The sequence below is a fragment of the Rousettus aegyptiacus genome, unplaced genomic scaffold (genome assembly GCF_014176215.1).
Source record: "Rousettus aegyptiacus isolate mRouAeg1 unplaced genomic scaffold, mRouAeg1.p scaffold_m13_p_3, whole genome shotgun sequence".
Taxonomy (NCBI): Eukaryota; Metazoa; Chordata; class Mammalia; order Chiroptera; family Pteropodidae; genus Rousettus; species Rousettus aegyptiacus.
The window spans coordinates 59205235-59229031 of NW_023416306.1; the positions used below are offsets into that span (position 1 = coordinate 59205235).

The 23797-nt window shown below is 38.5% G+C and overlaps 1 protein-coding gene across 1 annotated transcript in view; it reads left to right on the plus strand.

Annotated features, from left to right (window-relative positions):
• SH3GL2 (SH3 domain containing GRB2 like 2, endophilin A1) overlaps positions 1-23529 on the plus strand; it is a 174467-nt gene extending 150938 nt beyond the window's left edge. The window contains exons 4-9 of the mRNA XM_016136822.2: positions 9489-9632; positions 10506-10639; positions 12502-12660; positions 14203-14306; positions 19785-19915; positions 21938-23529. Of these exons, the coding sequence (XP_015992308.1) occupies positions 9489-9632; positions 10506-10639; positions 12502-12660; positions 14203-14306; positions 19785-19915; positions 21938-22137 (872 nt within the window). The 3' untranslated portion in view covers positions 22138-23529. The remainder of the gene's footprint in view (positions 1-9488; positions 9633-10505; positions 10640-12501; positions 12661-14202; positions 14307-19784; positions 19916-21937) is intronic.
• Positions 23530-23797: the final 268 nt, after the last annotated feature.

Sequence of the window (23797 nt, forward strand, 5' to 3'; positions counted from 1 at the left end):
CATTCTTGTAGAAATAAAAACAATAAAAAAGAGGATTTAAAAAAGAATAAAGTTAAAATATTTACATTAGAATTTTAAAGTAAAAATTACTGGGTTTGATCCAATGATGGTTTTATGAAGGGTAAGTTTCATTGGTTTTGAAAATTTACATTCACGTTCTTTGTATACTTCGATAGATACCATCCACTCATTTGCAAATGACCTAGTCCCCTTATCCTAGTGGATTCTAATGCATGTATGAGAGATTTTTAGATTTGAAAGGCATTGCAGAAATCAGAGAAGCAAGAATCAGATCCAGAGAGATTGGGCAGCTCGCCCAAGATCGCCCTGATGGAAAGACCTCCAGTCTTCTCACTCATGGTGCAGTGCTCATCCTGCTTCCTGAGTAACAGCATCTCTCATACTTTCTCCCCTCTGCCTCTTAAACACCTAACAAGTGTAAATGTAGCTAAAGCTCTACACTTTGCTGCTGACAATCCTAATTTGACCTCTTTTAATGAAGATGTAATAAAGCAGTGAGAACTAAAGTGGCATTTTGGGACAAGAACAGGCTTTTGAGACACAGGATTCACATTCTGCTCAGCTTCTTGTTACTATGTGTCCTTGGGCAAGTTACATAATTTTTCTGTGCTTCATTTTTCTTATCTGTAAAACTGAGAAAGCAGACCTGCCTCTTGTGTTATTGGGAGGATTAAAGAGATGATATATGTGAATTACACATAGTAGACACTTCTGAAATGATAGCTATGGGATGAAATGCAGTCCTGATCTTCAGTTTTTCAAAGATATTTCAAGGCTTTTTCTAAGTTTTCAGACCATGGTAGCATTTATGAATACTAGTGCAAATCATTAAGCATTTGTCTGCTAAAGACCTTTGCTCTTTGGGGCACTAGTTTTGGTTTTTGTAAGATAGATGGAGATGAAAAAGGAATTAAGTTGCTAAAAGCAGTGAAAGGCTTCTGGAAAATGCATTCCATGTCTTTGGTCTTCCCTGACGGACGTGAAGTTCGTTAGATTTCTCCTAACAGAACACAAAAATATGACTTGGAATGCTGCAGCCACCCCTTCTGCCTGGTTATGTCAACTATTCATCAACACAAGCCAAGGTCAGGGTCACCTTTTCTTCTTCCCTGTTGTGACAGACAGATGCCTTGCCAATATGTTCTTTAATTTGAAATTTCACAGATAATACAGCATTGTAAAGCAGGTTATAATTTTGTCTTATTTACAAAACATCTCTCCCCAAACACTCCTGTAGTGATCATTTAGGGTAGGGAGGAGGATGAGGTGCAGAAAGGAAGACTCATTGTTGATCTCTGCCCCGCTACAGCAGTGAACACCCATTTTTAACTCCTCTGTATACTCCTCCGCCACCCTGTGCTCAGATTTTGTGCCGAGCCTCTTTATTCCAACTTGTGTTCCACAAAGACTACTGGTTTCCAGAGCTCTAGGAATCCCATTTGCTGTAAACCTTAATTTTGAGTTATAATGCATGAAACTTTTTTTAAAAAAAATCACATTAGGACTCTTCCTCTTTATTTCCTCTTAGGAAAAGATGTACTCCGTCTTCTGCCGTCACTGTCTTTGGGACCACCGCCCCCTTAGAAAACACCACTTTTCCTTGTCTTCAGAGGCTTAAGATCCACATGTCCTGACCTTTCACAGTATCTTTCTACAAAATGGATCTCAAAGATTTTCCTACAAATGTCTGTAAAAACCTGAACACCCACTCCTGTGTGTGCTGCATTCTGTTTTAGAGATGTAAAGGGAAACTGTTTTTCTCTGCACTCTATCCACAGAAGACTTCTGATACCAGAATTGTGGGTCTTGTGCCCACACAGACCAATTGTCCGACTTCAGTTGTGTGTGCTGCCATTCCGCTCAGTTCTGACGCTATCTACCTGGAGATTGCATCAGATCCCACAGGTTGAGGGCTCAGGCCGTAAGACTGCCCCTGATTCAGATGTCAGTCTCAGTTCTGGACCTCACCAAGAATAGCCCACAGGACTCAGGGAAACACTTATTTAACATTTATTGGTTTATTATAAAAGATACTACTTAGGGATAGCAAAAGGGAAGAGATACTTAGCAGAAGGCATGGGGAAGGGGGAATAGAGCTTCCATGCCCTCTCCAGGCATCTCAATGTGTTCACCAACCTCGAATCTTTCTGAACCCCTTTGATAGAATTTTTATGGAGACTGAAAACTCCAACCATTTAATCACATGGTTTGGTGCGTTCTCTATCCTGAGGCTATCCAGGAGCCTTCAGCCACCAATCAACTTCTTAGCATATAGAAGACATATGACTTTCCAGGTTGGAAAGGTTTTAGGAGCTCTGCGCCAGGAAAGGAGAGAAGGCACAGAATTTGAAGGAGTGGGGAAAAAAAAAAAAAAAAAAAACAGACTTTGGACCTGAGTCTGAATCCTGTCTTTGCCTGAATTTATGAGAATTGAGATTTTCCAGCCTCCCTGAGCCTTCACACCCTCAATGTATGCATGAAGCCCTACAAATGGGAGTGATACAGTCAGATCCCCAGGGTGGCAGGTGTTGTGAAGATTAAGTTTAAATTGTTTATATAAAGCTCCTTTACTCATAGTCTTCAGATGCCTAGAATGTCCTTTCCCATTGCTCTGCCTTTGCATTTCACTCTTGACAGTGGCTCAAGTGTCACCTGTTTTATGAGCCTTCCCAGCCTTACTCTTCTAGGCAAAATGCATTGCTCTTTTCTGTGACATAGATGCATTAAACCTTGTCCAAGTATGGCCCACATCTGCCTGTGTCACCATGAGTGGAGTACTGACTCTCCAAGCAGACAGTAAGCTCATTAAGAGCAGAGGCTAGGTCTTCTCTCTCAATCTCCCTACCATAGTTTCTTTCACATAGTAGGTGTTTAATAAATACTTGTTTTGTTTATTTTATCACAGGAAAAAAAAACACTTTAAAAAGCAGATTTTTTAGTAAATACCAATTCAGTCAGGCAGTGCAAATTCAGAAATTTCTGTTGGGGGAGGATACCTAATTGTTTCCTTTATCACATTTATTGATTCTTATTATTTTGATCTTTTTTTTTTTTAATCCCTTTAGGTCTCATAGTTTAGCATCAGAACCCTCTTTTGTTGGGGGAATTGAGAGCCTATTTCCTGATTGTAGGAGTTTGTTTGACCAGTTTCTTATCATTTCCACATAAAGCAGTTTTTCATTTAGAGATAAATTACTTCCAAAGAATCAGTATTAATGAGTGAATGGGAAGTGGGATTCCACGCTTCTATACTTTTAAGAAACGGAGTCAGAGAGATGGAAAGGCTCAGCAGCCTCAGAATCCTTAAGATCGATTCTGTGTAAGGGAAACAACACAGGCCAGATTGCCATCAGCATGACCTGTTGTCCCAAATCATCCTGTCAGATCACAGAGTTAGTGTGTTATTAGATCTTATCGGCAGCCTCTAGCTCCATTTCAGAGCACAAAAGGAGGTCATTGCTCTTTTAAACGGGGATGTCTTTTTCCAGGGATTAGAAAAAATGATGTATGTAGAAGAATTTTATAAAAACTAAAGCTCGTACATGAAATCATTTAGCCCACAGTAAGTAAGCACCTGCTGTAGGCGTGGCAGTGCTGGAATTCAATAGGACATAGTTTCTCAACTTGTAGCAGGAAACAGACATGCAGAAAATAGAGGAATAAAATATGTGAGATATGATCAGTGTAGGTATGGCACAGTGGAGACGTAAAATGAGAGAAAGGGTCACTTATGCATGAAGGTAGTAGAGGTGAAGGGTGATTGGGAAATATTTTGTATCCCTGGTGTTGTGTTGGGCAGGTGGACAGAGAGGGGGAAGGCTGGTTCACGAAGAGGAAATTGCCAGAAGTTTCCTGTTTCTTAAGGTCAAAGTATGGGGGTTTTTTTTGTTTTTTTGTTTTGTTTTGTTTTGTTTGTTTGTTTGTTTTTGAGAAGTCTTATATCTAAAAGGAATCATAAAGGAACTTGGAAGAGTTTTAGAAAATATACTTTTTTTCCCTAAACTTTTTATGGATGAAGAACATGATACTAACAGAGGTTAAGTAACTTATGCAAAATCACACAGTGAACTTGCTGGCATGTCTGGCACTCATAGAAATAACCAAAATTTAATGAGTATTTTATCACATGCCAGCATTGTGACATACACTATATCATTTGATCCTTATATCAACCTAACCCAATTAGGGTGAGGTACCATTTTACAGATGAGGTAACTGAGGCTCTAAATCACCCAGTATGAAATGGAGTGAGGATTTGGACTCACAATCTGACTCCACAGTTTGTATTTATCCCTCTTTGTCAAATTGGTTCTCCTTTCTATTGTTCTTTCTACGATTAGCAGCTAACTTCTACCTATAGTTATTCTCTTTTATGTCTATGCTGGAAGTATAGATTTGTAGAATTGAAATATTTGCAGTCAGTTTTATTGACTTACTTTCAGTGTTCTATCAAGGATAGATCATAATTTTTTGTCAGTTGAGATATTAGACCATCAAACACTGTGTCAGGATTTAATCAGGACACGCAAAGCCATTGTGGATATTATGGAATAAGAAATTTATTATAGGAATTAGAGCTTTTATAGTTGTGAGAAGATCTGGATGAATGAAGGCCAAAAAGAGTGGCATGGAAAAATCAGAAAGGTCACTGCTCAGTCCCGGCCCAGGTGAATGAACTTAGGAAGGTAGGCAGGTCCCACTGCTGGAGCAGGACTGCAGAGGACACTGATAGGAAGGGTAGGGAAGGTCGTTGGCTCTTCAAGGTTACTACCTCAGAAGTTTGCAACCAAAGGTCTGTAGAGACTCTCGGATCATAGTCAGTACAATCAGCATTTGAGAAGGTGAGCTGGACACAGAGTAAGGAAAAGCTAAGAAAGCTGGAACCCATTTGTACCTCTGCATTTGTCTCTCACCTGTTCTAACCAGTGACAGCTTTTGGAGTGTTAAGGCTACTTACTGCTTCATCTTTGCCTCCTAAAGCTTGCACAACCTCACTTTGCACCAATTCTAACTGGGAAACATGGGGAAGGGATTCTGGGAAATGTAGTTCCCCATACAACTAAGTTGATAGAGCACTCCAGCACTGACACAGGAAAGAGAACGTGGAAAGGGAAGAAAGAAGTGTTTTCTCCTGTCTCTGCTGTCTGTCATCTGTCTTTTTGCTCTTTATGATTGGAAACTGATAACAACCTTATGGATGAGAAATTATTTAGGGATGTACAGCTAGCAAGAATTGGAGCCTGGATTTTTACCTATGTTTGCATTAGCCTAAAGCTAGCATTAGTTTTAACGCACTGTGCTGCTTTCCATGAAAGACAAGACCTGTTTCCTTGTTCGTTCATTTGGATTAAGGAGTAGAAAATTTAAAAACTATGATTTAGCATAAGTGCTGAGTTTTCAGCATTCCCAGCTGGTTACTACAGTAGATAAGCAGCCTTAGGAGAGACTGAGCCATGACTCACACAGACATCGTTTTTAGGTCCCAGGGAAATAACTCTGTGGGCAGAGTGAGCAGCTTCTGTTTCACTCTCAGCAGAGCTTAGACTTCCCCTGGGCTGTGCCCAGAATTAGGAAGTGCGTCAGGGAGTATGCTTCAGTGCTGGGAGGTGATTTTAGATTTAGCCTTGGCTGCCCCTGTTTGTCTTCCTTAAAAGACAGCATAGATTTGGGGGCAAAAAAAGAAACTGCTATTTTTAGTAGAGGACAAAACAATAGGAGTCATTTTTTTTTAAAAAAATAAATCAGCCTTTTATGGTCATCCTAATTTCACTTTCTTTTGTTTAAATTCACCTGATACATTTTCTAACAAAAATCACCTAGCTTGGACTCATTGAGCCCTTTCCTTTGGTGGCATTTTCTGATGGAATTTCACTTGTTAATGCTTATTAACTCTTCTCTTCCCAGCCATTTCTCTTTACATCAGTGGACATATTTTTTAGTAGAGCTTTTTGGTTGAAAGGCCCATGACATTAGAGCAGTGCCCAGAATGTCAAGATACTAAGGGAATTGTTTATCCAGGTCAGCCACTAAGTTTTTCTGAGGAAAAAAGAAATGAGAAATACTTTCAATTTAGTTTTGTATAATGGAAGTAATACATGCACATATTGTTTAAAAAATTAGGTAGTTTTACAAAGCTTTTTACAAAAAAACAGCAGTGCCCCTGGAATTGCCTTCCTTCTCCTATTTGCATGCCCCAGAAGCAACATTGTCTAAACACTTTGGGCCGTTTCTTTGGTTTTTACATCTAATCTTGCATCAACATGCTTGTGTTGCTCCTTGGTTTTCCAATTTTAGATGTTTTTTGCTTGATTCCTGTTTGGAAGATGAGAATTGTTTGCCCTTTTCCTCTCTTCCCATTATTCAACGTCCTTTTTCTCTCTCATTTCACTAGTATGTTTAAAAGTGAGTCTCTTCAGAAATTTAGTTTTTATGCCCTTGTAAACTTAGGAAGCTGAGACATAGATAATATCATTATATTTCCTTTCTTATATAACCTTTTTTTTTTCCTGGAATTAATCATTGCTTTATTTTTTATTTTTTAAAATTTTTTGTGCATGTTTTACCAGTTGTTTCCCAGACCCTATGCCACACATATAAATTTTCTCTCAATACATTGAAAATCATCAGGTGTTCATTATCTTTGAGATATCCGATGCTGCATTCAGGATTGGTTGCTGTCTTAGTTTGGGTTCCCCCAAGAGCAAACCATGAGACAAGGGTTAGAGCACATGTGGTCAATTTGGGAGGTGATTCCAGGAAACCCTGTTGAGGGAGTAGGGAAGAAGAGGAGGCCAGTGAAGGAGACATTATAAAGAGAGGTACAGTGGTGGATAACTATTACTTGATCCACTGGAGGACAAAGGGAGCCTGTAGCTCCTTTAGAGCTCATGGCTACCTGAGCTGCATATATCTGGTTGTGTGTTTTAGCTTCCATGCCTGATCCGTAATGACCATCATGAGGTCTCCCTTTGTTATTTTCACCTCTTTCCTTATACTGGATCCCCTTTTCTAGATTTCATACCTGTCCCCTTTCTTGATTTACACCTTCATTTTGGTAGAACGTCTCTTCCATTAACTTGGGAAAAAAATAAATTGAGACCTTCCCGTGTATTTCAAAATATCATTATTTTACTTTTATACTTCAATGGTAATTCGAATAAAGCATTGTAGATTATTTTCTGTAAGAAATTTGGAGTCATTGCTCCATTGTTTTCTGAGGCAATTTCTCATGTTTATGGCTTTCTACTATTCATTGACCTTCTCATTTTTCACATTTTCTGTGTAACCTATTTTTTTTCTCTCTGTAAGGCTTTAGGAACTTCTCTTTGTCCCCAGTTTTATGACATTTCATAGTCATAGTCCTTGGTATGGACCTGGTATGGACCTTTTTATCCATAGTGCTGGATGTACGGTGCATTCTTGCATCTGGAAACACATGTTCGTTAGTCCTGGGAAATTTTTTTGAACTTTTAAAAAGAACTTCTTCCCCTTCTATTTCTATGTTCTTCCTTTTTGGAATGTCCATTATTCAGCTGCTAAACCTGAAGCAATCCTGATCATACGTGTGCTTTCTGAATTTCTTTTTTCTTTTTTTTTCTTTCCTACTTTTGGGAGGATTTGCTGCAACTTTATCATCTATGCTTCTATTTATTTTTAAATTTTGTTTCATTTAAAATCTTTGATCTCCATTTATTTCCTTTTCTTATATTTATTTTATACTTTTTATTGTATAGTTTTTGCTTATTTCACTTTTATTTGTGCTGTGGTTATTTTTTCTCTGTGTCCCCCCAGTACCTTGTGCATATTAGCCATCATTGCATTTATCATGTTTGCTGCCACTGTCTGTTATTTATCTGATACTTCATTATACTGTGAGAACCTTGAGGGCAGGGACTGACTGGGTCTTTCCTGGATCTCAGATATGGCTTATTGTAGAAAACTCTTTGAAAATATACTCTAATGATATCATCCCCACAAAAAAAGTGTGATCATGTGGCATTTTCAGTTTTTGAAATTTAGCACATATGATTCCTTTTCTATAAAAAAAACAGAGTAAAGAAAATTGGATTTTGTTTATTCTGGTTACCACCAGGCTTGGCATATTGCTTTTCGCATGACTAACTACTCACTGCGTGATTCTAAGCTTAAAGGTAATTCTCTCTGGAATATTTCTTTGCAGTACCCCACCCCCATGGATGATGAACGATACTGTTCTGTGACTCACTGCAATGCCCTTGAATGACACATAGTACATACACTTCCTTCTAATGACTTTTAAAATAGACGCTACCCTCAGTTCACTATAAACTTTATAATAAAGGCAGAGCCATACTTTCTTGTTCATTGTGATATGCCTGGTACAGGGTTGAGAGGGGTCCTCTTGTGATAACTCTCCTCACCGCCTTTCTCGACCTTTGAAGTCCAAAGTTGAAATAAAAACCTATTTGAAACAAATATTCAAGATCAAATGTCAGCCACTGGATGCTGAACGTGCCTTTAGCTGTGATTCTCTCGGGTTTCCATACTGAAGGGATCCTGGGCACAGTCTTGGGTTAATGTACTGTCCCAGCTCTAATAATTAACCTGAGGAACCCAAGTATCCTAGCATCAAGTAAATAATTAGCTTTAACAGTGCATTAATAGAACAGTTTCTTCTTTGAAAACTGAAATTATTTTCTAGGCATCTTTTATAAAAATAAAAGCAAAAAAGAAATTGAAATGCCATCTTTGTGGCAAAGAACTAATTTTCAGATGCAGTATGTGCTAGAGAGGGGATTAAGTATTTTTAATGAACACAATATTTCTGTTCTTCATGGGTCAGTTTACTGTCAGAACTTTAGTTGAGAAACAATTTTTAAAATAGTTCTATTTTCATCTCTTCTTATGGTTGAAACAATAGACTAATGGTTACCAGAGGGGAGAGAGGAGGGGGAAGGTAGATGGGGTAAAAGGGGTCAAATATGTGGTGACATTAAAGAATTAAAAATAAATAAATTAATTTTAAAAATAGTTCTATTTTATATATGGTGTAAGCGAAACATGGCATTAGGCCCACACTGTAAAAATTAACAGTTTCCTGCTTTAGTCTACAGACTCCTAGAATTAAAATACAAAGCTAGAATCCTAAAACTTAGAGATCATATAATTAGATAGTTTTCAAAATGGTTTCCACCCTGCTCCACAAAGGCTTAGCCCAGGCCACCACAATGAAGAAAGGACCAGAAAGAACACAGGAAGGCATGGAGAGCATATGAGGATGGGATCTTCACCCCAAAGAGCTTCCCCCCCCCCCTTTTTGGTGCCTTTTCTGTTAAATTTCTCATAAAATTTTGAAGCGAGAAAGGTGAAGGTGTGGCTTCATTAGCTGAGATAATTTATAGACCAGTTAAGGCCTGATTCACCCTCCAGCCCTGTTTCTGCTTTAACACACTGCCTCCTTTGAGAGCCTGTTTTCCTTTTGCCTTCAGCTTCCAGAGCTAAACTCAGCATGATCAACACCATGTCAAAAATCCGTGGCCAGGAAAAAGGGCCAGGCTATCCTCAGGCAGAAGCGCTGCTCGCAGAGGCCATGCTCAAGTTTGGAAGAGAACTTGGAGACGATTGCAACTTTGGTGAAGAGTGCTTTCTCAGATCTTAATTCTTTCGTTTGTCCATGGGGATTTTAGTGCCAGAAAGAAACTCTAGAAAATTCCTTGAAACATTTTATATTTTGACTCCCAGTTTTAGGTCTTGTACAATTAATTGGACCAAAACTTTATTGTCAGAGTTGTGTCCTCATTTCTAGTGCATATGGTATGCTGTAGAGGTTTTATTTACTTTCTTTTTCCTTGATGAGATTCCAGTCTTTACAGTAGCTGGTTGACATATCCAGATGCCTGAACATTTACTATTGAGTGTGTCTGGCAATAACTTGATAATAGTCATAATGGGCATGATTCAACACCCTGCCCCACGAGCTTTCTCTTAGATCTCTGCTCTTTCGTGTGTGGTACCTAATTCTACCACTGCGGGTGAGACACAGTTTATTTCTTCACCTCTCTCTTCTGACCCTCAGCTACCATACTGAACACATTCTGTTCATCCCCTTGTGATGTGAGGTCTTAGCAAATGACCACCCTTCATGGTTGAGTCCTGCTCTCTGTCCCTAATATTTGCTTCTGCTACATGTATTGGCCTTAAGCAGGTCACCTATTAGAAGGTGGTGACAAGGGAGGGCAAGGAGCTTCCCAAATTGCATTTTAAGGGAAAAGCAAAGTTTTATAAGAGACATACCCCCTTAAGGGTCATGGAGTCTGTTGCTGGTATGAACTGTCTAAGGTAGAAAGTATACTGTTTGCTGGAGGACATTTAATACTGTCTCTCATCTTGGCTGTCTTCAGAAGAGAGGCAGTAATCCACAGGGTTTTTTCTGTGATGGGGCCTGTCATTGCGAACGTGTTTTACTGCTGTTCTTAACATACAAGGGCTTCATTCTCTCCTTCCAGGCCCAGCTCTTGGTGACGTGGGGGAGGCCATGCGAGAGCTCTCGGAGGTGAAAGACTCTTTGGATATGGAAGTGAAGCAGAACTTCATTGACCCCCTTCAGAATCTTCATGACAAAGATCTGAGGGAGATTCAGGTATCTGCATCTAGTCCTTTGGGAAGCAGACAGTTTAATTCCTACAGTTGATGCAGGTATCTTTTTCCTTTAGAAAATGTTTTTTAAGCTTACCGTGTATGTCGTCAGCACTGGGCATGTGAATTGCAAAAAAAAAATTTAACAAGATAAATTGAGAGAAGCCAGAAATGCAGTACTTTTGGCCTTACTGTTATGACTGTTCCACTCATGAAAATACATTTGACTTCTTCACTTTCAGTTTTCAACTTTTTCTTTCTAGAAGGATAATATTCTCTCTAGAAGGATAATATTCTTTTCATTACAATACAAAACTTTATTAATTCTATGGTTTTCTAGGCTGAGTTCACCCTCTAAAATGCTAGCTGTACCAGTTATTAGCATAAATACCCAGTTATTCCATCACTCTATAAATACATTTTTATATTTTCATAATAGTCGTTAAGATTGAGGGGAATACCCAGCTTTTCTCTTTTTAAAACACATAGAACAGTTGCACTCTTCCAAATAAAGTTCAACTGGTGTTAAGTCTATCTAGGTGTGTAATGTTTGTTTATTCATTCCTTCAACAAATATTTGTTGAACCTGTCTGAAATTTAGTTTTCTTTATTGTGGAATGGACTGTCATAACTTTAGATCTTCTAGATCTCCTAATTCTATCTTAAATCTCCTTCAGCCCTACCACTTGCTCAAGGTTGCACAGTTAGTAAGGGGCAGACTCACTCTAAACTTAAAATGTAACTCTTACTCTAGTGCTCTGCTCTACAGCTGACTGCAAGTTCAGATGTTTTACAAGAATATTCCTTCCAAGGGAACAAGCATTTAGCTTGGATCAGAGCACAGATTGGAGGCAGAGTGTGGAGTGGGAGGCAAGGTCTAGGATATTTTTCTTCTTCCTTTCCTTCTCGTTTCTTTACCACTCCCAACTCAATTTCATCACCTCTTTCTGTATACAGCCAGGATCAAGGGAAACCCAGCATTTTTTCTCTCCCGTTAGTAGTAGAATACTTCAGATCTTAGGATATAATATGTTAACTCCTTTAGGAAGCTACTGCTCCACTTGGTTATGAAAGGTTTAGGGCAGAGGCTGGATAGCCGTGTGGTGGGGATAATGCAAGGAGGGATTGAAGTGAAATGTGGGACATTAGGCCCCCTCTGAGGTCCCTTCCAAGTTAGGTTTTGTAACTGAGTGTCAAATGGGAGACTTAAACTAATCAATGTTCCCTGAAAGCGGCTTCAGTCAATCAGGATAAGTGTTAAGATATAGCTTCCTAGACCACGACCCTGAATATCCTAATTTAGGTGATCAGAAATCCGTATTTTAAATAAGCAATTAATAATTAATAAGGTGATTCTAACAGATTGGATTATCTTAAAGATAAGTCCTTTCTACCACTAATACTCTGTGATTTCAAAAAGTAAGAATGCCATTCTTTCTCACTTCGTTTCAAGGAAAGTGTTTTTTCCTGCCTTCTCATGAGATGCCATTTCTTCTGAAGATGGGGACTAGTGGCCCCGACATGCCTGTGTTTTCCACATGTGTGGAGTGTGTATACACATTCCCAGCTTCTGTGATGGAAGGAAAAGGCATACTCTAGCTTGGCTTTGTCTCAGCAAGGGCAGAAAATAAAGGGAACTTGTACTTCCCACAATTTATTTCTTGTTCTTAATTATTTTTAAAGATATTTCCCCACATTTGGCCTTTGGAAGCATTTGCCCCACTGGTGCATGTTCCTTTATTTTTCTGGCGATGCGACATTTTAGAACTTGTCTTATTTTGGAAGATAATAGGCACGATGTGAACGTGAGCTGCAAACAGGACTTTTCTGTGAGTCCTTTCAAAGCATATTTCTGCTCTTGTTTAGCATCATCTAAAGAAGTTGGAGGGTCGACGCCTGGACTTCGATTATAAGAAGAAACGACAAGGCAAGATTCCAGATGAAGAGCTTCGTCAAGCTCTGGAGAAATTTGATGAGTCTAAAGAAATTGCTGAGTCAAGCATGTTCAATCTCTTGGAGATGGATGTGAGTTACTCTTCTGTGGTTTTCAGTTTAATCTTGCCACTGAGGCACAAGACTAATGTGCTGAATGATTAGGTAGTCAAAAACGTTAATAAATGATTTCGCTATGTGGTAAGAACTTCAGTAGATGGTTATTTCTTTTAAAGAATTTGAAATTATAAAGTAGAATGAGAAATGGTAGAGGTTTTGTCCCTGTATTCCTATAACTTGATTTAAGTACATTTTTGTCTACTTATGATCTTAAAATATTACCAATAGTGGGGAGATAAAGAATGTTTCTGATCCATGTATCCTCAGTCCAATAGCTAAAAAAAATATATACTCTGTCGAAATGCAGGGCAGATTGACTTCAGATTGAATAACAAAATCAACTAGAATGCATTCAGAAGCGAGTTTCCAACATAGGTTAAGATGTTCTGTATTTTTGAAGTAAAGTTGACATTTTTTTAAAAAAGGTTATTTCAATTGAGATTGATGATTGTAGCAGATACTACATTTGGGGCACAGATGAGATAGTTTAAAAGCTGCTTTCACATTTCAAGAGTACTAAATTATTATCCATGGCTTTAGAAGTTACATTCCAACTACTCATGTCATAAAACCGGTTAACCAACTTTCCTGTCCTTCCTCAACCCCCGTCCAGTCCCATTAGTTACTGACCAACTTTTGCCAAGATGTTTGCAGAGCCTTTATGTACTTATCACTTAAGTGCTTTGCCCTGACTGGTGACAGGGAAGGCATGCTGTTCATATCCAGACTTTCTCACCACCCAGAGACAGTGTGGGTTTGTGTTTGTGTGTATGTAAAACAAACAACGTGTCCACCTATCTACTGAAGAGGAATGCGTTTGTAATGAGGGGTGACCTGAATTATAGTGTTCCTTTTCTGCACTCAGGGCTCCATCTTACCTCATAGCATTGCCTCTGTTGACTTGGAGGCCACTACTCAGCTAGATCACAACTCAAGATGCAAAATGAAGGGTAACAAGGATGCTTAGAATATTAGAGTTAGAATGACCCCAAACGTCACTTGACCCAACCCCTTTACATTACAGATGAGGCTCAGAGAGAACAAAAGATTTTTCCCTCATACCACACTGCCTCCTTGGTGTCTCATTTGAGAAATCAATATTCACATTTTTATTAATAACACTAATATTGAATTAGCATGAAAAATATAGGGCACAGTAAATCCTTTGGGCAATACATGTTTTTCCTATAGGAAATCAATAAATAAGCCAAATCCTAATTAGAATGTTCCAGCTAAGCACGAGATTGTTCAATGAGAGTTATGTAATCCTCAGGAGGATTATAATGTTGCTTCTCCTCATGGTACTGGAATTTCCAAGCATAAGGATGCTTTCTTATCCTTAATCGATTTGTCCTAAAACTGTGTGTCCTAGCCTGACTCACCACATGGCCATGGGCATCACCGAGCACTAGGCTGCATGTCAGGGGCTGCTGCGTCATATGTGCCAGACAGTAGTAGCTGCTTAAAGACAGTAATGTGGTAACTAAGGCATGATTTCCCTTCATCAATCTGCAGATCGAACAGGTGAGCCAGCTCTCTGCGCTCGTCCAGGCCCAGCTGGAGTACCATAAGCAGGCAGTCCAAATCTTGCAGCAAGTCACTGTCAGACTGGAAGAAAGGTATTTCACAGTTCCCTGCATTTTACATTTCCATTTTATTGCTATGGAATGATGTGTGAAAAAATGGAAATAATAGAGAAACTGCATTTGAAGAAAAACTTCTGCCAAAATTCCTGCTATTCCTACACAGGCACCTGTGGATCATTTGTTTTCATTTTATTTTGTCTTGTGCTTTGTTTTACTTTGTTCTGTTGAATCTAATCTCATGTTTATGAGTGGTTGATACTTGAATGATATTTCAGCTACCACAGATGGGATACCAGGATGCTCCAATGATAATGGATACCATTTACTGACCAGCTATTCTGTGTGGGTACTTAAGGCATAGAATCAATCATATAACAGTCCCGTAGACTAAGTATTGTTAGCCTCATCTAACAGATGAGCAAACTGAGGCTCAGGGAGATGAAGTAACTAGCCCCAGGTCATACAGTGGTCCAAATGGGGTTCATGATCAAGCATAACCTATTTGAGAGCTTGTATCTTTTTACACTTTGTGTTTTAATGAATGATGAGAGATCAAAGGGGGCTGCTTTCTTTTCCCTGTACCACCTCCTCATACATTCCCCACAGCGAGGCTGTGGCAGTTTTCTTTATGAATGGGCCTCCCTGGAATTCAGGGGCAGCCTGCACAGCTGTATGCAGTGCCCTTGCGTTGTAATATGCGTTAATTTAGCCAGATTAAACACGATTTTGCTAACGTATGTACCTCAAAGGGTCACCTCAACAGCCTTTATTCTCAGCTTGTGGCCAAATTAGATACTCATAGCTGATGAGACGGGCTGAATGCACAATGAAGCCTACAATCATTATGCTGCGCTATGGGAAACCTCCTCGCCTGTTCCTGTTGTTTCCACCTGGCCAGCCTCTTCCTTTCCTCAGCATTTTCCCTAACCAGTGCTTTGATTGTGTACCCTTGTGGAAATGTATGCAACACTCTGAAGCTTCGAGAAATATTTAAAACCTTTTTAAGTAAATATTATATATCTTCATGATATTCTGCTATTATTCTACCTTAAACTCTCCCCACCCTTGCAAACCCGTTGCACACTTTGGTTAGTGAACACCAGAAACTGTGAGAAATACTTAGGGGTGCGTGGAATATACCCATTGGCCATGTCTTTCCACCTTCTTCCTGTCTTTCTTCATTTTTCCTCCCCCCCTTCTTGTATCACAAAATGCTCACTGTTCTCAGAGCACACAATATTTCTTCCTTTCTTCCCTCCAAACCTCTCAAGCTCTATATGGAATAACTTTCTTCTGGAAACAACTGTTCATTTGGAAATGACTCTTACCTTTACCTCTTTCCTTAAACTTTTTCCAACTTCCTCATGGACAGGTAAACTCTCCTCACCCCCACTCTGTGTTCTTGTAGCATTTTGCACATATGTCTATAATAGGATTTACCACAATTTGTGGTAATCAGTTTATGTTCTATCTCCCCTACAGACCGCAGTCGCTAGGGGCAAGAACTGTGCTTGATTCATTTCTTTTCATTTAGTTAAGTTAGTTTCAAGTATACAGTACATTGGTTAGACATCTATATAGTTCATCAAACGATCCCCCCAATTGCTCCCTCCCTCCCCTAGCCCTCCACCTAGACATTATATTAATGCTAACTGCATTTCCTCTGCCGTGGTTCCCAACCCCGTGACCTGCTATCAACTACTAATTTGTGCTTATTTAACCCTTCACTCCATTCTCCCAGCTCCCCAAACCTCTGCCCACTGTTCGTCACCAAATTGTCCATTATATTTGTGAGTCTGTTTTTGATTAGTTATTTTTGTTCTTTAGATTCCGCATGTAAGTGAAACCATATGGTATTTATCTTTCTCTGACTTATTTCACTCAGCATAATAACCTCTAGGTCCATCTATGTCACTGAAAATGGTAGGATTTCATTTTTTTTAATGGCCGAGTAATATTCCATTGTATATGTGAACCATAATTTCATTATCTAGTCATCTGTTTATGGGCAATTAGGTTGCTTCCATATCTTGGCTTCCATATCTTGTCAGTTGTGCTGCCATGAATATTGAAGTGCATAGATCTTTAGGAATTATTGTTTTGGTTTTCTTTGGATAAATACCCAGAAGTGCAATTGCTGGGTCAAAAGATATATTCATTTTTAATTTTTTGAGAAACCGCCATACTGTTTTCCATAGCGGCTGTACCAATTTGCAATCCCACCAACAATGTATGAGAGTTCCCATTTCTCCACATCCCTGCCAACACTTGCTGTTTTTTGATTTATTGATGATAGGCATTCTGACAGGTATGAGGTGATATCTCATTGTGGTTTTAACTTGCATTTCTCTGATGGTTAGCGACCTTGAGCATCTTTTCATATATCTATTAGCCATTTGTATTTCCTCTTTAGGGAAGTATCTGTTCAGGCCTTCTGCCCATTTTTTACTTAGATTTTTTTGTTGTTGAGTTGTATAAGTTCTTTATATATTTTATATATTAACTTTTTAGTTTGATGTAGTCCCATTTGTTTTTTTCTTTTGTTTCCCTTGCCCCAGGAGATATATCTGAAAAGAAATTCCTGTTAGTAATATCAGAGAGTTTACTGCCTATGTTTTCTTCTAGAATTTTTATGGTTTTGGGTCTTACATTTAAGTCTGTTTTGAATCTATTCTTGTATATGGTGTAAGAAGGTGGTGCTGCTGCTGCTTCCTTCTTCCTTCTTCTTCTTTCTCCTTCTTCCTTCTTTTTTCTCTTCTTCCTCCTCCTTCTTCTTCTTCTTCCTTCTTCCTTCTTCTTCCTCCTCATCCTCCTCCTCCTTTCTTCTTTCTTCTTTCTTCTTTCTTTTTCTTTTCTTGTAGCTATCCAATTTTTCCAGCACCATTTATTGAAGAGACTGTCTTTATCCCATCGTATATTTTTACCTCCTCAGTTATATATTAAGTGAGTGTATTGGCGTGGATTTATTTCTGGGCTCTCTATTCTATTCCATTGATCAATGCATCTCTTTTTATGCCAGAACCATGCTGTTTTGATTATTGTGAACTTGATATCAGATAGTGTGGTACCTCCAATTTCGTTCTTCTTTCTCAAGATTGCCATGGCTATTCGGGAATTTTTATGGCTCTACATAAATTTTAGGATTATTTGTTCTAGCTCTCTGAAAAATGTCATTGGTGTTTTGATAGAGATTCCATTGAATCATAGGTCGCTTTGGGTAGTATGGCCATTTTAACGATGTTGAGATTCTTCCTACCCATGAACACGGTATATGCTTCCATTTATTTGTAGCTTCTTTAATTTCTTTTTTCAATGACTTATAATTTTCTGAAAACAGGTCTTTAACCTTCTTGGTTAATTTGATTCCCAGGTATTTTATAGTTTTTGCGGCAGTTGTAAATCGGATTGTTTTATTAATTTCTCTTTCTGAAAGTTAATCATTGGTGTATAAAAATGCAACTGACTTCTGAATATTTATTTTATAACCTACTTTACTGAATTCTTTGATAAGTTCTAATAGTTTTTTGGTGGAATCTTTAGGGTTTTCTATATAAAGTATCATGTTATCAGCAAATAACAAGTTTTACTTCTTCCATTTCAATTTGGACGCTTTTTATTTCTCTTTCTTGTCTTATTGCTGTGGCTAAAACTTCCAATTCAGTTTTGAAGAGGAGTGGTGAAAGTGGGCATCCTTGTCTTGATCCTGATCTTAAGGAAAATGCTTTTAGCCTTTCCCCATTGAGTATGATGTTAGCTGTAGGTTTGCCATACATGGCCTTTATTATGTTGAAGTATGTTTTCTCTATTCCCACTTTGCTGAGAGGTTTTATCATAAATGTATGCTGGATTTTGTCAAATGCTTTTTCCGCATCTATTGATATGATCATATGATTTTTATCGTTTGGTTTGTTAATGTGTATCACATTAATTAATTTGTGAATATTGTATTAATCGTGCATCTCAAGAGTAAGTCCAACTTTATCGTGGTGTATGATATTTTTAATATATTGCTGAGTTTTGCTAATATTTTATTGAGGAGTTTTGCATCAATGTTCATATGAGATATTGGCCTATAGTTTTCTTTTTTTTTTTTTTTTTTGTAATGTCTTTGTCTGGCTTTACAATCAAAGTAATGGTGGCCTCATAAAAGGAGTTAGGGAGCCTTCTCTCTTCAATTTTTTGGAATAGTTTAAGAAAAATAGGTGATAATTCTTTGAATGTTTGGTAAAATTCTCCTTTGAAACCATCTGGTCCAGGCCTTTTGTTTTTGGGGAGGTTTTTGATTATTGATTCTATTTCATTGGTAGTAATCAGTCAGTTCAGATTATCTGTTTCTTCTTGATTCAGTCTTGGGAGATTGTATGTTTCTAGGAATGTGTCTGTTTCTTCCAGATTGTACAATCTATTGGCATATAGTTGCTTATAGGATTTTCTTATGATCCATTATATTTCTGTGGAGTCCATGGTTATTTTTCTCTTTCATTTTGATTTTATTTATTTGAGTCCTCTCTCTTTTTTCCTTGATGAGTCTGGCTAAGGGTCTGTCAGTTTTCTTTATCCTTTCAAAGAACCAGGTCTTGGTTTCAGTAATCTTTTGTTTTGTTTTTCTAGACTCTATTTAATTTTTTTTCGCTCTCATCTTTATTATTTCTTTCCTACTCTTCACTTTGGGCGTTGTTTGCTGCTCATTTTCTAGTTCTTTTAATTGTAAGGTTAGATTGTTTATTTGAGCTTTTTATTGTTTTTTGAGGTAGGCCTGTGCTGCTATGAATTTCCCTCTTAGGACTGCTTTTTCTGTGTCCCATAGATTTTAAGTTGCTGTGTTTTTATTTTCATTTGTTTCTGAGTATCTTTTGATTTCTTCCTTGATCTCATTAATAACCCATTCATTGTTTATTAGCATGTTATTTACCCTTCATACGTTTGTGTATTTTCTAGTTTTTTTTCTTGTAGTTGATATCTAGTTTCATACCATTATGATCAGAGAAGACAGTTGATATGATTCAGTCTTCTTAAATTTATTGAGACTTGATTTGTATCCTAATATGTGGTCTGTCCTTGGAAATATTCCATATTCACTTGAGAAGAATGTATATTTTGCTACTTTGGGGTAAAATGCTCTGAAAATATTTATTAAATCCATCTGTTCTAGTGTATGTTAGGCCTGTTGTTTCCTTGTTGATTCTTTGCCTGGAAAATCTGTCCAGTGGTGTCAATGGGTGTACCTGATTCATTTTTATTTTCCTGACACCTAGCACAATGCAAAGTGCACTCGGAATGAGTGAGGAAGGGTGCAAGAGATGGAGAAAATTATGAAGATGGAGAGGGTATGACCATAGAGAGACATCAACAAAAGCAGAGGTATAAACACATAAGAAGGCTGAGCGTCCTTTTCAGATTTCCTCTGCTCCACAGTGGGTGACCTAAGCATCACCTGGATTTTATTGCTTTTCCTTTTACTTCTTAATCAACTACATACTCTCTTTTCTTCCCTTTTTCTTTTCAACACAGAATAAGACAAGCTTCATCTCAGCCTAGAAGGGAATATCAACCTAAACCAAGAATGAGCTTGGAGTTTCCAACTGCTGACAGCACTCAACCCAATGGGGGCCTCTCTCACACAGGCACTCCCAAACCTGCAGGTAAGGAGCTGAGACCTGCGGACCCCCTTCCATTGGCCTTGGCCACATCCCATTGACACTTTTCCAGAAATTCTAGGAGTAATCCAATCTGGCTGCACATCAGAAATATACAGTAATATATTTTTTACAGGTTTTGTCAGGTAGAAACTCTTTTAAAAGACTCTTCCTTCTTTTCTCATTGATCATTTCTTTCCCTCTTTTTCTCTCTTCTCTCCTCTATAAAACTTGTCCCTTGTCTCCTTTTCTCTTGCTTTCCATCATCAACACACTCTTTAACCTCCTAGCTTATATATTTGATTTTGGCCCTCCTTTGTGGTCATAAAATCACCTTAACTTGTCAGTTTGGTGCTGGAGTGGCATCTTTCTGTTTTTCCCCTTCCATGGGAGTGAGTGCCCTGGGCAGTGCATGCCCGCATACTTAACATGGAACCCACAGGCAGCAGCTCCAGGAATGAGTTGAGCTGGATTTTTTGAGTCACAAGAGCATATGGGTGAATATATTTGCAGATGAATATATTTTGAATCTCAACATCTGCTAGATTTTTCTACTCCCCCCACCCTCCCTCCACGTAATCATGTCATAGTTCCTGAGGTTGTTTCAATAAAAGCTGAAATTTACTTTCTGTCAGGAATATTGATATATACCCAATACGTATTCTTTTAGTTGGTACCACTGCTTCCTGCCCCATACACAAAATTTAGACAAAAGCTAGTGCTTGAGATATTTTCAGCCTTAACATTTGCGTGGTTGAAGAAGTGGAAACTATCTCATACTGGATATGCATTTTAAAGATACGCAGCTTTCTCCTATTTTCTCTGTATCTCCAGTGGTTGATGTTCATCTTCAGGATACTTTTTTATGAGATGTTTCAGGAGACTACACAGGAAAAAATGAGGTCTGTGATGACAGTTGGAGCTTTCTGCCTGCCTTTGTGTTCACCTCTACTGCCCACAGCCCAGTGTGGGGTATAGATAGCAGCAGCTCTTAGAAGTTAGCAGGCAATAAGGACTAGTCATTTGAGTTATGTGTAACTTTCTTCTTCCTGCTCATAAACGAACCCATATTTCATTCTTCTTTCTGCTTTAAGTAAGAAAATATATTATTACATTGTTTTCCTTCAAAGCCATGTTGATGGCATGGGAGCTGTATACACTTGTCTGAGTTTCTATGAGTAGGAGTATATATGCTATATTAATATATTTGGTCATTTTACATAGATCCCTTTTAAGATAGACTCCACCCTTCATTATTTTATTCAACACAGAATACATTTTTATATGCCATAGCTCTGATGCATTCCTCATATTTATATATGCAACAGTTTACAAAGTATAAACTATATGTATATATATATTTTTTTACATGATCTCGTTAAATGAATATAGTAGTACTGTGAAGTGAGTCGTTAGACAAAGAAACTGGGAGTGAAGTGCCTGTATCAGGTCACACAGAGTTAGAACATAAACCCAAGGTTTTATATTGTTGTGTTTGTACCACAGTATAGCAGTTTTCCAGAGGTTGGAGTATTTATTTTTAAAAAGTGAGAATTGCACAGTTATTCTCATTCTGAGGCTGCAAAGCATTTTCTATTTCACTAATGGTACTATTTCACATGTGTAGAGATTTTAAAGTGCTAACGTGGAAAGAATTCTGGCCATGCTGTATTATGAACCTAAATCTCATTAAAACTCCTTAAGTTGTCAGGTCTCCCATCACTGGGCACTGTTAGGAAGGCAAGCCTTGATAAGTTCTGTTGTACATATCACAGGAATAAATATGGCTATTTTTTATACTGGAAATGGAAATAGGAATCCAGCAACTTCCAGAAATCTGAGAAAGTTTCTGAAGGTCAATGAGGGGAAATGCCATGTAGTGGACACTGGGGACTCATGGCAAGAGAAAGCTTCAAGACGAGATGTGAGGCAGGAACCAGGGGACAGCAAGTGGGTACAGCAGGCAGTAGATACATGAGTTAAATTCTCTTGTCTGTCTTTATTCTTCTCTCCTGCTCTGACTCCCAGGTGCCCCTATGGATCAGCCCTGTTGCCGAGCTCTGTACGACTTTGAACCTGAAAATGAAGGGGAGTTGGGTTTTAAAGAGGGTGATGTCATCACACTCACTAACCAGATTGATGAGAACTGGTATGAGGGGATGCTTCATGGCCAGTCAGGTTTCTTCCCCATCAATTATGTGGAAATTCTGGTCGCCCTGCCCCATTAGTATGTTATGCTGGCTGGCTCACCTCCTCTTGGCCCAGATAGTTAAGTTTAACCACTGCTTTGGTAATGCTGCTTAAAATACATCCCAAGTGCAGGCCGCAGTGGTCCAAGTCATCAAGCTCCACTGAGTCTCTTTGATTGACTTGTGTGATCCCACAGGAGTCATGGTGATGGGTAGTATCTTCACAACCTGATGGGCATGGCATGTGCTTTTTAAATAACAATATGAGACCAGCCAGTAGTCAGAGAATTGCTGTTCGGACAGTTCTCAGGAGGCTGCGGCTTCTTAGAATAATGACCATGAGCCACATCACAGAAAAACCATCCTACTGAAGATGTTATCTATCACCCAGGGGCCATCTCCAGGTCTCAGGTTCTCCATTTAAATAGGAGAAAGTTTTTGCTTTCCCATTGTCCCCTCCCAAATATGTGAGTCACAGAAATGTGGAAGAAAGCCTCCCTCACCAGCAAATTGTCTTCTGGTCTGAACCAGTTAGTCCCTTGATGCTATCAATAGGAAAGTGTTGAGTATGGATTCAAAGCTTTCTCCTAAAACATTCCCCTTTGTTCCTCCCACTTATGCCTATTTCTGAGGTACAGCTAGTTTTCCTCCCTCCCTGCTATTAAAGCCAAAGGAGGACTCCCATTTTATTTCAAAATAAGGCAAGTAGCAATCAGCATATTATGGGAGGTGTTGAAAAGAGGAGATTCTCCATTATGCGGAATTGAAAAGAGATCCTGTTTCCAAGCTTAAATTTCTTGCTGTACAGAAACAATATATGTATTTAGGTCATTTCTGAAGGTACTGGGAAGGTGGAACAAATATCTTCACTTCAGTTTTATTTATAAATTACATTTTTCATGAATCCATTTGGCACAGAGACACAAGGAGAAAAACACTAAAAACCATCATTCCACTAGTTCATAGACCAAGAAACAGTAAATATATTTTTTCCACTTTCACCTTTTGTGTTCTTTGAACATCATTTGTGCATATTCTGCCCTCAATGAGGACCAAATAAAGATGATTTTTGTGCTTAGCAGTTGAAGGTGCGTGGCTGCATATGCAAAACTCTTTCCCTAATGAGTTGTTACTTTTATCTCTGATCCTTCTATCTCATCTTCATTTTGTGTGTACAGTGCTGTGCATAAATTTATGAGTGGTTTTATTTTATTTTATTTTTTTGGTATCAGTATTAAAGTCCTCTTAGGTTCTATCCAGAGTTCTATTTATCTAGCTGTACAGATTCTTTCAGAGGTTTAATGTGCTGCTTTGGACATGCCACCTGCGGTAGTGGATCATGTGGAGTGAAAGACAAATCTTACTGCTTCATGTATAAACTCTTACCATGGGAAGCGTTGCTGTTTCCAATAAATATTGCTGAAGACAGAACAAAGGCTCTGGCCCTTTATTTTGTGTCAGTTCTCTGAGTCCAACAGCAAGTGGACTAAGGCTCATTTCAGTCTCCATTGCTTTCAATACAACTAAACAAGACCTGGTTCCAACCTCAGATTTACTTCCCTGTAAGCAGGGAAAGTTCCATTATCAAGAGGCAAGCTAGCTTGGATGCTGGTACTTCTTGATAACCTCAAGAAGAAGGAGATTTTGAAGAGTATATGAAAATGGGAAGAGGAGGTCTTCTAGAAGTTAAATGAGTTAT